Below are 14854 nucleotides of genomic sequence, written 5' to 3'. Positions count from 1 at the left end.
TCATTACTGTGAGGCTGCTGGAGCCCTGGAGCAGGCTGCCCAGAGAGGTTGTGGAGTCTCCTTCTCTGGACCCTTTTAGGTCCCACCTGGATGTGTTCCCTTGTGACCTGCCCTGGGTGGGGTGATGCTGCTCTGGCAAGGGGTGTTGCACTCAGAGATCTCCAGAGCTTCCCTCTAACCCCTCCCATTCTGTGATTCTGTCAGAAAGAATCACTGACTTGTTAATGGCCACACTGGGCACCTAGGAGAGCTGGAATCTGCATGGTCACAGGATGTCAGGGGTTGGAAGGGACCCAAAGAGATCATGAAGTCCAATCCCTCTGCCAGAACAGGAGCATAGAATCCAGCACAGGTCACACAGGAACACATCCAGACAGGGCTGGAAAGGCTCCAGAGAAGGAGACTCCACAACCTCTCTGGGCAGCCTGCTCCAGGGCTCTGGGACCCTCACAGTCAAGAAGTTCCTCCTCATGTTGGGGTGGAACCTCCTGTGCTGCAGCTTACATCCATTGCCTTTGTCCTATCCCAGGGAGCAACTGAGCAGAGCCTGTCCCTGTCCCCTCCCTCCTGACCCCCAGCCCTCAGATATTGATAGGCATTGATCAGATCCCTCTCAGCCTTCTCCTCTCCAGACTGAACAGCCCCAGGGCTCTCAGCCTCTCCTCCCCAGGCAGTGCTGCAGTCCCTTCAGCATCCTTGGAGCCTCCCTTGGACTCTCTCGAGCAGATCCCTGTCCCTCTTGAACTGGGGAGCCCAGACCTGGATGCAATATTCCAGGTGTGGCCTCCCCAGGGCAGAGCAGAGGGGGAGGAGAACCTTCCTGACTCTGCTGGCCACACTCCTCTGATGCAGCCCAGGACCCCATTGGCCTTCTTGGCCCCCAGGGCACATTGCTGTCCCATGCAGAGCTTGTTAGCCACCAGCACTCCCAGGTCCTTCTCCCCAGGGCTGCTCTCTGGCAGATCCCCTCCCAGCCTGTGCTGCTGCAGTTGATTCTTCCTCCCCAGCTGCAGGACTCTGCACTTGTCCTTGCTGAACCTCATTAGGTTCCTCTGTGCCCAGCTCTCAGTCTGTCCAAGTCTCACTGGGTGGCTGCAGAGCCTTCAGCTGTCTCAGCCAAGCCTCCCAGTGTGTTGTTATCAGCAAACTTGCTGAGCAGACTCTGTCTGTGCCCTCATCAATGTCATTGATGAAGGTGTTGAACAGCACTGGTCCCAGCACTGATCCCTGGGGGTCTCCACTGGTTACAGCTCTCCAGCTGGGCCTGGCACCACTGATCACCACTCTCTGGCCTCTCTCATGGTCACCTCCTCAGTGTAGGCCCCTTCTGGCAGCGAGTGTGGGCCGTGGTTTGCCGCAGCCTTGCCATCTCTCACCTTGGTCGTTCCTGCTTCATCTCCCAGGGCTGGTAACACCTCTTACTTTCTGTGCTCTTCCAGTGTGTCAGGGAGCCACTGGTGATGTCAGTGGTGCTCAGAACGTCTTCAAGGAGGTGCAGAAGCTCTTCAAGAGGAAAAACAACCAGATTGAGCAGTTCTCAGTGAAAAAGGTTTGGCGTGGCGTGGGCTGCCGTGTTTCAGGACAGCAGTTGCCCCTGGGAATTTGGTTGGGTTCTCCAGCAGGGTTTAGTGCTGAAGCCTGGCTCTGGTTTCTGCTCTCTTGCTTCTGTAGAATTAGTGGGAAGGCTTCAGATGGGGTTAAAAAAAACCCCACCCCAATCCTGCCATGGATGTTAAGGCCCCTAGCAAAAGCAATGTGAATTAGCTGCTCAGGTTACAGCTAAAGTGATCATTAAAGAGAAAAACAGCAGGATTCTGCAGCTGCCTTGCTAATTGTCCTCCTAGCTTTGCCTTCCTCCCCCCTTGTTATCTTCTCTTCTTTGTCAGAGCCTTAGTTCTTCTGGAAACTGGGAGCTGTCAAAGGAATCTCTCCCAGCTGAGGGTTTTGCAGATGTTCTTTGCAGATGCTCTGGTGAGACCCCACCTCCACTACTGTGTCCAGGTCTGGTGTCCCCAGCAGCAGAAGGGCACAGAGCTGTTGGAGTGAGCGCAGAGGAGGCCACAGAGATGATGCAAGGGCTGGAGCAGCTCTGCTGTGAGCACAGGCTGAGGGAGCTGGGGGTGTGCAGCCTGGAGAAGATTCCAGAGGGACCTTAGAGCTGCCTTCCAATAGCTGAAGGAGGGCTGCAGAGAGACTTTTCCTGAGGGTGTCTGGAGACAGGACAAGAGGGAATGGTTTGGAGCTGAGGCAGAGCAGGGTTAGACTGGAGCTGAGGAAGCAGCTCTTCAGTATGAGGGTGGTGAGACTCTGGAAGAGGCTGCCCAGGGAGGCTGTGGATGCCTCTTCCCTAGGGCAGCCACTTTCAAGGGCAGGTTGGATGAGGCCTTGAGCAGATGAGTCTGGCTAAGAGATGTCCCTGCCCTTGAGAGTGGGCTTGGACCAGGTGGTCTCTAAAGTCCCTTCCAACCTGAGCCATTCCATGATTCTATGCTACTGTTTCATCATCCAGTCAGTGGATAGTTGAGGCTGTGCAATGCAATGAACCAAATCAGTCTGCATGCAGGGAAGCTTTGATTGTGATTGGTGAATGAGCTCAGTCAACTGAAAGATACTGCTGCTTAAAGTCTTTAAGTTACCACCAACTTCACCCACTTGTTGGATGCTTCCATGAGACAGAGCTAGTTTGGGATGTGTTGTCAGTGTGTGTTGGGATGTGTGTGCCTGTGAAAGGACAGGTGACAGATCATAGAATCACAGAACTGTCAGGGTTGGAAGGGACCTCAAGGCTCAGCCAGCTCCAAACCTCTGCCATGGCCAGGGACACCTCACACTGCAGCAGGTTGCTCACAGCCACATCCAGCCTGGCTGCAAACACCTCCAGGCAGGAGGCTTCCACCACCTCCCTGGGCAACCTGTGCCAGGCTCTCACCACCCTGCTGGGGAACAACTTCTTCCTCACATCCAATCTCAATCTCCCCACTTCTAGTTTTGCTCCATCCCCCCCAGTCCTATCCCTCCCTGACACCCTCAAAAGTCCCTCCCCAGCTTTCTTGGAGCCCCCTGCAGATCCTGGAAGGCCACAATTAGGTCTCCTGGGAGCCTTCTGTTCTGCAGACTGAACAAGCCCAACTGCCTCAGTCTGTCCATGTAGGAAAGGTGCTGCAGCCCTCTGCTCATCCTCCCTTCCCTCTTCCTCCTTTGCAGGCAGAGCGGTTCAGAAAGCAAACGCCGACGAAGGAGCTCTGTGTGCTGGCATCCATTGAAGTGCTGTACTTATGGAAAGCTCTTCCCAACTGCTCCCTCTCCAACTTGCAGCACATGAGCCAAGGTACAAAATGCTTCCTTCACTGATCTATTGTGGTGTTTTCTTTAATGAGCTGCATAATTGCCTTCTGTTGTGTGGAGCAGCATGAAAATGTAAAGCTCTGTGTGTGTCTCCTGCTAAAACACTGTGGGTAACAAAAGGATAACTGTGGAACCTGGAATGGGTTGGGTTGGAAAGGACCTTTAAAGATCATCCAGCTCCAGCCCCCTGCCATGGGCAGGGACACCTCCCACCAGCCCAGCTTGCTCAAGGCCTCATCCAGCCTTGAACACCACCAGGGAGGAGGCAGCCACAGCCTCCCTGAGCAACCTGTGCCAGAGTCTCCCCACCCTCACTGCAAAGAATTTCTTCCTCATCTCCAGTCTCAACCTCCCCTCTTTTAGCTTCAATCCATTGCCCCTCATCCTGTCACTCCCAGCCCTTGTCAAAAGTCCCTCCCCAGCTCTCCTGCAGCCCCCTCAGGTACTGGAAGGCTGCTCTGAGGTCTCCCTGGAGCCTTCTCCCTCATCCTGCTGCTCACACTGCTGTTTATGCAGCCCAGGGCATGGTTGGCTCCTGGGTTGCCAGCAGCTGTTTGTAGCTCATGTTACCAGCTGACACCTCCAAGTCTTTCTCCTCCTGACTGCCCTTGAGCCATTCCTCTCCCAGCCTGGATTTGTGCTTGGGATTGCCCTGCCCCAGGTGCTGAACCTTGGCCTTTTTGAGCTTCATGAGGCTGGCTTGGGCCCAGCTCTCCAGCCTCATGACTTGATCATAGGGCTTCTTCTTCATTATTTTTGTTCCTCTTCTCTTGAACCATTGGATTGTGACCTGCTGGGGCAAGTTCCCAGGCTTCTCTTCAGGGCTAGAAAATGACTTAAAATGCAGGAATTCATTGGTGTCCCTGCTGAGTTGACAGCCCTGTGGTGTGTAATGGCCAAACACTCCATGCAGCCAGCTCTTCAGTTCTTCATAGATGGCTTATTTGGGTTGTGGGTTCCCAGTGTGAATGCAGAGCCAGTTAAGATCTGGCAGGGTTTGTGAGATGAAGCAGAATGTGAAGTTGAAGGAGCTCCAGGCACTGCAGTTCAGCTTCTTTTGAAGGGATTGCAAGCCCTGCAGGTCTCCCTGTCCCCTGGCCTTGCTGGAGACAATGGAGCAGGCAAGTGCAAATGGCTCCTCATGGAACTAGCCTTGATTTGACAGAGCTGCTGCTAATAGGCTTGATCAGAGTGGAGCCTGATTCATCTAGAGATGGTTACATGCAGCAGGAAACAGCAGTGCTCAGCTGAGGCACAGCCTGTCCCTGGCTTGTGGTCAAGCTCAGGCCTGGCAAACAATCTTTATTCTCTCATCAGCACTGAGAGTGGTGGTGCCAAAATACCCTGATCTGGGCTTTTTAGTCCAGGACAGCTGGTTGTGTCTGTCACTTGACTTCAGTCCAGAACAAATGAGCTTTGTCATCCCTGAAGGTGCCCAAGGAATGTCTGGCCCTGGCACTTTGGGACATGGTTTAATGCCCATGGTGGTGTTAGGATGAGGGTTGGACTTGATGGCCTTGGAGAGCTTTCCCAACCAAACCCACTCTAGGATGAGGGGTGAGCAACTGATGGCATTGACCTGCAGCTGAGCAAAGCCTTCCACACTGTCCCACCACATCCTGGGCTCCAGGCTGGTGACACATGGGTTTGATGGGTGACCACTAGATGCATACATAACTGGCTTGATGGCTGCACCCACAGAGTGGCTGTCCGTGGGTCCATGTCCCAGGGGAGACCAGGGACAAGCAGAGTCCCTCAGGGATCAGTCCTGGGACCAGGCTTGTTCAGCATCTTTGTGGGTGCCAGGGACAGTGGCATTGAGTGCACCCTCAGCAGGTTTGCTGATGACACCAAGCTGTGTGGTGCAGCAGACAGCTGGGGGGAAGGGATCCATCCAGAGGGACCTGGGCAGGCTGCAGAGGTGGGCACAAGCCAACCTCAGGAGGTTCAACAAGACCAAGGGCAGGGTCCTGCAGCTGGGTGGAGGCAACCCCAGGCACAAATGCAGGCTGGGCAGGGACTGGCTGGAAAGCAGCCCTGAGGAGAGAGCCTTGGGGGTGCTGGGGGAGGAGAAGCTCACCAGGAGCTCTCAGTGTGCACTTGCAGCCCGGAAAGCCAAGCAGAGCCTGGGCTGCAGCAAGAGAAGTGTGGCCAGCAGGGCAAGGAAGGGGATTCTCCCCCTCTGCTCAGCTCTGCTGAGACCCCACCTGCAGTACTGCCTCCAGTTCTGGAGCCCCTATTCCAAGAGGGCTCTGGAGGTGCTGGAAGGTGTCCAGAGCAGGGCCAGGAGGCTGAGCAGAGGGCTGGAGCACCTCTCCTGTGAGGACAGACTGAAGGAATTGGGGCTGTTCAGTCTGGAGAAGAGAAGGCTCCCAGGTGACCTCATTGTGGCCTTCCAGGATCTGAAGGGGGCTCCAAGAAGGCTGGGGAGGGACTGCTCAGGATCTCAGGGAGTGATAGGACTAGGGGGAATGGAATGAAGCTGGAGGTGGGGAGATTCAGGCTGGAGGTGAGGAGGAAGTTCTTCCCCATGAGAGTGGTGAAGGCCTGGAATGGGTTGTCCAGGGAGGTGGTTGGGGCCCCATCCCTGGAGGTGTTTAAGCCCAGGCTGGATGAGGCTCTGGGCAGCCTGATCTAGTGTGGGGTGTCCCTGCCCATGGCAGGGGGGTTGGAACTGGGTGATCCTTGTGGTCCCTTCCAACCCTGACTGATACTATGATACTATGATTCCATGAGCTGCTTGCCCTGTGCTCCTTGTAACTTGGCCTGGGTGTTCTGCTTTCAACACACGGCACAAACCAGTTTCCCATGGCACTTGAAGGGGGTGATTATTTTTTAACTTGACCTTTTAGAGAGTTCTTCAAAGGCCAGTGGAGAGATGGATCCTTCTCCTCTGGTGAGAAGAGCACACCAAGTGCCTTAGACCTCAGCCTGTTCATGGCTGTCAGGAGTTTCTCACCAGTGACAGGTGGCTTGATGACCAGGTTCATGCAAAAGGGGTTGGATTTGAAAGGAAACAAATGATGTCTCTTTACATAGATATATATATGTGTGTGTGTGTGTGTGTCTCTCTACATATATATTACCTCCTTTTCCTGGCCCAAGCTGTCAGCCTGTGGGTTGGACAGCAGCACTCTTTGCTGGGATAGGAACTGGCTGGAGGCTGAGCCCAGAGAGTGGTGGTGAATGGTGCCACAGCCAGCTGGCAGCCAGGCACCAGTGGTGTGCCCCAGGGATCAGTGCTGGGCCCCATCCTGTTCAATATCTTTATTGATGATCTGGATGAGGGCATTGAATTCATCATCAGTAAGTTTGCAGATGACAGCAGGCTGGGGCAGGAGTTATCTGTTAGAGGGTAGGAGAGCTCTGCAGAGGGACCTTGCCAGGCTGGACAGATGGGCAGAGGCCAACAGGATGGCATTCAACAAGTCCAAGTGCCAGGGGCTGCACTTTGGCCACAGCAACCCCAGGCAGAGCTACAGGATTGGGGCAGAGTGGCTGAGAGCAGCCAGGCAGAAAGGGACCTGGGGGTACTGGGTGACAGCAGCTGAACAGGAGCCAGCAGTGTGCCCAGGGGGCCAAGAAGGCCAATGGCATCCTGGCCTGCATCAGGAAGAGTGTGGCCAGCAGGAGCAGGGAAGTCATTGTGCCCTGTGCTCAGCACTGCTGAGGCCACACCTTGAGTCCTGTGTCCAGTTCTGGGCTCCTCAGGTTAGGAAAGATGTTGAGCTGCTGGAAGGTGTCCAGAGAAGGGCAAGAAAGCTGGGGAGGGGTCTGGAGCACAGCCCTGTGAGGAGAGGCTGAGGGAGCTGGGGATGCTTAGCCTGCAGAAGAGGAGGCTCAGGGGAGACCTTCTTGCTCTGTGCAACTCCCTGAAGGGAGGCTGTGGCCAGGGGGGGGTTGGTCTCTTCTCCCAGGCAAGCAGCACCAGAACAAGAGGACACAGTCTCAAGCTGTGGCAGGGCAAGTTTAGGCTGGAGGTGAGGAGAAAGTTCTTCCCAGCAAGAGAGATTGGCCCTTGGGATGTGCTGCCCAGGGAGGTGGTGGAGTCCCCATCCCTGGAGGTGTTCCAGAGGGGATTGGATGTGGCTCTTGGAGCCATGGTTTGTTGTCAGGAGGTGTTAGGTATTGGGTAATAGGTTGGAGCTGATGATCTCTGAGGTCTGTTCCAACCTGGTTGATTCTGTGATTCTGAATTTGCTCATCAGACTGAAGGTCACACAGTTGGTGCCTCAGGAAGGTTTTCAGTCCATCTGCTTTGTTCACTGGAATCTTTTTCATTCAGCTTGCCAGGATGTTGATGATTCATCAGCTGTTGGGTTGAGGAATTTGCTCCTTGGTGCCATACACAAATGCTTAGGGAACTCTGAAGATGCTGTTCAGGTAAGTTGTTAATTGATGGTTTAATCACTAATGCTGTCTCCTGAGCTGTTCTGTTGAACAGTCAGTGTTGCTCAGTGAGGGTTAAGCAAGCCTTGAGGTTTCAGTGCTGGTGGTGGTTCTGTTCTGTGAGTTCCAGCAGGGTATGTCAGGTTCTGTGCAAAGCTTCTGGTTTAGCCTGTCTCTAGTCAAAGGGCAGTGCTGATCTCCTGCAGGGTGGGAGGCTCTGCAGAGAGATCTGGCCAGGCATCAGTCAGTTGTATGAGGTTTAACAAAGCCAAGTGCTGGGTGCTGCACTTGAGTCACAGCCACGTCATGAGCACTCCATGCTTGGGGCAGAGTGGCTGGGAACTGCCCAACAGGAAAGGACCTGGAGGGTGCTGGTCCACAGCGGGCTGAACATGAGCCAGTGTGTGCCCAGGTGGGCAAGAAAGCCACCAGCAGCCTGGCCTGGATCAGCAATGGTGTGGGCAGCAGGAGCAGGGCAGGGATTGTCCTCCTGTGCTGGGCACTGGGGAGGCCACAGCTTGAGTGCTGGGTTCAGTTTTGGGCTCCTCACTCCCAGGAGGACACCGAAGTGCTGGAGTGTGTCCAGAGGAGGGACACACACAGCTGGGGAAGGGTTGGAATCTGGTGTTAAGGTTTCTTGTTAGATGAAATACCTTTTCAGTAGGAGGCTGGAAAGCTCTTGAAGATGTCAGTACATTGGTGTGTATAAATGGCAGCAAACAGTTGAGCTCTGGTCCAGCAGGGTTGGCAGCAATGTCTGGGTCCTTGCTGCGAGGAATTCTGCCACTGGAGATTTCTGCTCTGCTCTCATTTCAGCTTTGAGCTAGCTTCTAGTGCTTAAAGTTGGAAAGCCCTGGTGGGATTTCTTAAAGGACCAAGCAGGCAGTCCTGATCTGTCAGGGCAATCTCTTCTCCTTTTCCTTTCCTTCACTGCAGTACTTCCAGCGAGCTGCTAAGGATGAGCTGTGCCGGCAGAACAATCTGTACATCCAGCCCTACGCGTGCTATGAGCTGGGCTGTCTCCTCTTGGACAATCCAGAGGTAAGGGAATAGCCTCTTTGTAAACTCACAGAATTGCTGGGCTTGGAAAAGCCCTCTGAGATCACCCAGTCCAACCAGCAACCCAACCCAAGACAGTATCAAAGGCCTTGCTGAAGTCCAGGCAGACTACATCCCCAGCCTGCCCCACATTCACTAGCTGGGTAACCTGGTCAGTCCCCCTCAATCCATTCCCCCTCATCCTGGCTCTCCCAGCCCTTGTCACAAGTCCCTTCCCAGCTCTCCTGCAGCCCCTTCAGGTACTAGAAGGCTGCTCTAAGGTCTCCCCAGAGCCTTCTCTTCTCCAGGCTGAACAGCCCCAACTCTCTCAGCCTATCCCCACAGGGGAGGTTCTGCAGCCCTCTGATCACCTTCATGGCCTCCTCTGGAGCCTCTCCAGCAGCTCCAGGTCCTTCTTGTGCTGGGGGCCCCAGAGCTGGAGGCAGTGCTGCAGGTAGGCTCTGAGCAGAGCAGAGGGGCACAATCCCCTCCCTGTCCTCCTACTCATAGTCCTTTTGATGCAGCCCAGGATAAGGTCCCCCAGTTCAACCCCCTGCAGTGAGCAGTGAGATCCCCAACTATATCAGGTTGCTCAGAGCCCCATCAAACCTTGAGTGTCTCCAGGGCTGGGGGCTCCATCACCTCCCTGGGCAAGGTGTTTTAGTGTTCCACCACCCTCATAGTAAGAACTAGCACCTTAGGATGCTCTCTCTATTTGCATTAACTTACTGTACAAAGAATCATCCAAGATCATCAAGCCCTGACACCACCATGGCCATCAAACCCTGTCCCCAAGTGCCATGGCCACAGCTCTCTGGAACACCTCCAGGGATGGGGACTCCACCACCTCCCTGGGCAGCCTCTTCTAATCCCTGACCACACTTGCAGCAAAGACAGTTTTCCTCATCTCCAACCCTCCCCTGGCACAATTCCAGGCCATTTCCTCTCCTCCTATCTACCTGAAAGTAGGGAGCAGAGCCCAACCCCCAGCTCACTGCAGCCTCCTCTCAGGGAGCTGCAGAGAGCAAGGAGGTCTCCCTCAGCCTCCTCTTCTCCACACTCTTCTCCACACTCCCCAGCTCCCTCAGCATGAAAATCAAGGAACTGTTGTAGTAAATGGCTTAAACCTTGAAGAAACAAAACTCCCTCTGCTACCTGCCAGTGGCCTTTCTGTGGCCACAATTATTTCCCTGGGCATTGTTTCAGCTCAGCAGCAGCCTGCATTTAAAGCTGTCATTTCTGCTTGCCTGGAGAAGGCTAGAAAGATGCAAGTCTGCATTTCTGGGCTGCCTCATTACTATTTCCAGTGTCCTAATGAGAGGGTTTTTGGTCTGCTCAGGCCTGGGCTTGCTTTAAGACAGAGATGCTATTCTGGCCTGCCCTGAATGTGTGCTCTGCAACATTTGCAACCTATTTCTGACCCAAGATTTGTTTTCTTGTAGACTGTGCCAAGAGGCAAAACCTTACTGCTCCAAGCCAAGGTAAGGCATTTTCAAGCTGCTGTTTCTGACATGAGTGCACTTCAGAGCTTGTGTTCTGTGCAGTGGGGGGGCAGGGGGAGTGAATGCTAGGTGTTGGTGTCCCTTGATCTCCAGCACTCTCATGTAGCTGTCCATTAATGCATGAGACACAGATTGATGCCATGCAGTTAGGTATTGCTGGGGCAGTCACAGCACAGAGCCCTCAGCAGAGGCCTCTCCTGGAGTGGTAGAAGGTGGCCAAGTTTTTTTCAAGTGAGTTTTGGCTACAGGAAGGTTGAGAACTCTTCACTCCTTGTCTGTTCCAACTGGTTCCTGCCTTGGTCCAGGGCTGGACCAGCCACTAAATGAGGGCCAGGGGCTCGCTCTGAACCCCTCTGCCTTCCCAAAGGGAATAAGGGAGAGGGACTGATGGGGTGGGAGAGAAACTGAGCCAGCTTCAATGCAAATAATATCAATGAAATGAAATGGGTACAAAGAGAGATACAAACCACGTGGAACACAGCTGCTGGTGGCAATTAGTTGCCAGCACCTCTGATGCTGTGGCAGGAGTCCCAGGCTGTGCTCCACAGCAGATGAGAACCAAGCAGGAGCTGGATTCTGGAACTGCATTCAGCATCACACAGGCTGGGGACAAAGGCAACATGGACACAGTCCAGCTCAGGCAGCAGCCACTGAAGAAGAGGCCTGGCCCTGGGGATCCCTCAGCTTTAGAAGGAACAAGACATCCATGGGCTGCAATCCCTTGGTGGTCAGTTTAGGGTCACCTGCCCTGTCTGCTCCTCCCCACAGCTGCCACCTCTGACTCCCTGCAGCCCAAGGTGGCACACGGGATGTGGCAGTGCCCTTGGTCTGCAGCCCAGCCCTTGGTGCTCACTCTCCCCATCATGTTCTCCCTGCTGGCAGCAGCCCCTGGCTGTGCAGACCTGCCCTGAGCTGCAGAAAGTGCTGGCCCTGAGCAGAGGCTGAGCTGGGAAGGGCCAGCAGTGAGCAGAAGCAGCTCTGCTCTAGCTCACACCAGCACAGCCATGTTGGGTATTTTAGGGCTTCTGAACTGTCAGAAATTCCTTGGTGCTGTTGCAAGCACGTTGGGGTCCCTGCAGCATGTTGGGAGCAGGAGCTTTGTGCTCTCTTCAGCAGGGTGAACTTTCTGCAGTAATTGTGTGGCTTTTGGGTAGTGTGGGGATGTTGCAGCAGGCAGCTGCAACTCAGCTGCAGCTCACCTCTTCCCTTGTGACATGGCTGCTGGAGTGTGAGTGGGAAAGTTATCACAGTATCACAAAGGTTGGAAGAGACCTCAAAGATCATCAAGTCCAACCTGTCACCACAGACCTCATGACTAGACCATGGCACCAAGTGCCACATCCAAGCCCCTCTTGAACACCTCCAGGGATGGGGACTCCACCACCTCCCTGGGCAGCACATCCCAATGGCGAACGACTCTCTCGGTGAAGAACTTTCTCCTCACCTCCAGCCTAAACCTCCCCTGGCACAGCTTGAGACTGTGTCCTCTTGTTCTGGTGCTGGTTGCCTGGGAGAAGAGACCAACCCCTTCCTGGCTAAAACCACCTTTCAGGTAGTTGTAGAGGGCAATGAGGTCTCCCCTGAGCCTCCTCTTCTCCAGGCTAAACAATCCCAGCTCCCTCAGCCTCTCCTCATAGGGTTGTGCTCAAGGCCTTGTTGCCCTTCTCTGGACACCTTCAAGTGTCTCAATGTCCTTCTTAAACTGAGGGGCCCAGAACTGGACACAGGACTCAAGGTGTGGCCTAACCAATGCAGAGCACAGGGCACAATGACTTCCCTGCTCCTGCTGGCCACACTATTCCTAATGCAGGCCAGGATGCCATTGGCCTTCTTGGCCCCCTGGGCACACTGCTGGCTCATGTTTAGGCAGCTGTCAATCAGTACCCTTAGGTCCCTCTCTGTTTGGGAGCTCTTCATCCCAAGTGAAGGAGGCTAATCACAGAACACAGACACACAGAGTCGGGCTGGAGGTGAGGAGAAAGTTCTTCACAGAGAGTTGTTGGCCACTGGGATGTGCTGCCCAGGGAGGTGGTGGAGTCCCCATCCCTGGAGGTGTTCAAGAGGGGATTGGTTGTGGCACTTGGTGCCATGGTTTAGTCATGAGGTCTGTGGTGCCAGGTTGGACTGGATGATCTCTGAGGTCTCTTCCAGCCTTGGTGATTCTGTGATAGAATGTTAAGGGTTGGAAGGGTCCTCAAAAGATCATGGAGTCCACCCCCATGCCAGAGCAGTGTCACCCAGGGCAGGTCACACAGGAGAGCCTCCAGGTGGAGGTTGAATGTCTGCAGAGAAGGAGACTCCACAAGCTCTCTGGGCAGCCTGTTGTGGTGTTTTGTCACCCTCACGGTGCAACATCTTCTCCTCCTGTTCCTAACAGTTGCTTGCCTTTCTTTCCCCCCCCAGGAGGAATTCAGTGGCTATGACTTTGAGAACAGATTGCACGTCCGCATCCACGCAGCCTTAGCCTCTCTGAGGGAAGTGGTTCCGCAGTGACGCGCAGGACAGCCACGCTCTCCCCCTCTCTCCCACAGTTGCTGCACTTTAAGATGAAGCAGAAGGAGGAAAAAAGAAGAGCTGTGGGGAAGACTTGCAGCTTTTCTTTCTGAAAAACCACTTGTGCCAGAGACACTTTGCTAGTATGGTCAGAGCTGGTATGGCTTGGCAAAACCTGACAGCTTTCCCTAGAACTCAGTCGGGCAGGAAAGAAGGTGAAGTGACCTTGGGTTTTTATCTCTTCAGGTTTTCCTTTCTCTTTCTTGCTTGGAACTCCCTGGGTGAGCCTAAATAAGCACACATGGTGTCCTTCAGGAGCACTGGCAGGTGTGATTTGTACCTTCTAAACCAGACCTCGATCTGCAGCGTGCTAAGGGGGAGCATGTCTGCTTGGATGAGAATCACACAAGGAGAGTGATGGCCTGGTGGCAGTGGTGGAGTTGGGAATGGTCACAGCACCTTTTTTGTTCAGTTCAAGCAGTAGACAACCCCCCAGGAAAACTGTTCAGCCACACACAAAAAAAGATGCTCTTAACTAAACTCCAGTGTCTTATGTCAGCCACTTCATGATGAATGCTGTGTGAGTGTTAAACTTTCTGCCCCTTGCCATTTTTCAGTCCTCCTCTCCCAGCCCTGCTCTTTATTTTGTCAGCATTTGGGATCTCTGCTTCTGGAACATTCCAGCCCATTCCAGTTGTTTGACCCACAGTCACAGCTCTTATGCCTGCTCTTCATGTTCTGAAGGTTGTGTTAAAATATATAGGCCAGGTACAGGAATTTGACACAGTTTTCATCCTAGCTGCTGAATCTCCACAGCAGTGGTGTTCAGAAAACCCAAGCAAAGGGAATGAATTGAATGCTGGAATCAGCAGAGCTCCTTGGGAAGAAGAATTTGCAGGGGGAGGCTCCCAGGGGCACTCAGAGAAGTTTGTTGTGCAGGAGGTCAGAATTGGAACTCGGGTGTCCAAAAGCCTCAGCAAGGCAGTTGGTGTAGGAGGGTCAGACGTGCTCTGGGGACCTGGCTGGAGAGGGAGGGATTGATGTGGTGAGGTAGGATGGGTTTGAGCTCACCCTTGCTTCTCACAGTGAGGACAATGCAGAGTAATGCCACAGCCCCAGGTATCCTTTTTGGTGGCTCTCTCACTTCAGTTTGGAAAGAACCTGAGTCTGACCTGACTCCTCCTGGGGAGCCAGCAGAGTCTCTGGGGTGGAGCTGAGTGGGGGTCTTAGCAAACCTGCCTGGAGAAGGCCTTGCTATGGAGAGGAGATGCTGGCAGGCAGTGCTGAGGGGAGGGGAGTGTTAACCTCAGCTGAGTGCTGAAAGCAGGAGGTGACACTGCCTGTGTTAGAGGAGATGCTGTGGGTCTCTTGCCTCCATTTCTTCTGGAGCTTATTTCCATTTCAAAACTGACTTCTTCCCCCCCACCCTCCCTGGAGTCTGCTTTTATTGACTGCTTGAACTTGTAGACATTTGACCACAGGGTTACCTAGCACAGAATTTGAGTTTTTCTTTTTTTCATTTAACTTTTTAAATTTATTTTTTCCTTTCTAATTTAATTTTTAAAAATTTTTTCTTATTTCATTTAACTTTTCCTTTTATTAATTTAATTTTTCCTTTTTTCAATTTAATTTTCTCTTTTTCCATTTAATTTTTCTTTTTTCCATTTAATTTTTTTTCCATTTAATTTTTCTTTTTTTCCATTTAATTTTTCTTTTTTCCATTTAATTTTTCTTTTTTCCATTTAATTTTTCTTTTTTCCATTTAATTTTCCCTTTTTCCATTTAATTTTTTATTTTTAAATTTTTTCTTTTTTTCATTTAATATTTTATTTTTAATTTAATTTTTCTTTTTAATTTATTTTTTTCTTTTTCCATTTAATTTTTCTTTCATTTAATATTTTTTTAATTTAATTTTTTCTTTTTAATTTAATTTTTTCTTTTTCTATTTAATTTTTCTTTCATTTAATATTTTATTTTTAATTTAATTTTTTCTTTTTAATTTAATTTTTTCTTTTTCCATTTAATTTTTCTTTCATTTAATTTTTTCTTTTAATTTTTTCTTTTTTCATTTAATTTTTCCTTTCTTT

The 14854-nt window shown here is 52.3% G+C and overlaps 1 protein-coding gene across 1 annotated transcript in view; it reads left to right on the top strand.

Annotated features, from left to right (window-relative positions):
- Positions 1-12767, top strand: part of TTC39C (tetratricopeptide repeat domain 39C) — a 56274-nt gene extending 43507 nt beyond the window's left edge. Inside the window, exons 9-14 of the mRNA XM_054180205.1 lie at positions 1440-1549; positions 3205-3328; positions 7631-7728; positions 8671-8775; positions 10215-10253; positions 12678-12767. Of these exons, the coding sequence (XP_054036180.1) occupies positions 1440-1549; positions 3205-3328; positions 7631-7728; positions 8671-8775; positions 10215-10253; positions 12678-12767 (566 nt within the window). The remainder of the gene's footprint in view (positions 1-1439; positions 1550-3204; positions 3329-7630; positions 7729-8670; positions 8776-10214; positions 10254-12677) is intronic.
- Positions 12768-14854: the final 2087 nt, after the last annotated feature.

Source organism: Dryobates pubescens, chromosome 3 (assembly GCF_014839835.1).
Source record: "Dryobates pubescens isolate bDryPub1 chromosome 3, bDryPub1.pri, whole genome shotgun sequence".
In the NCBI taxonomy this organism is placed as follows: domain Eukaryota; kingdom Metazoa; phylum Chordata; class Aves; order Piciformes; family Picidae; genus Dryobates; species Dryobates pubescens.
This window is presented reverse-complemented; position numbering and strand designations above follow the sequence as displayed.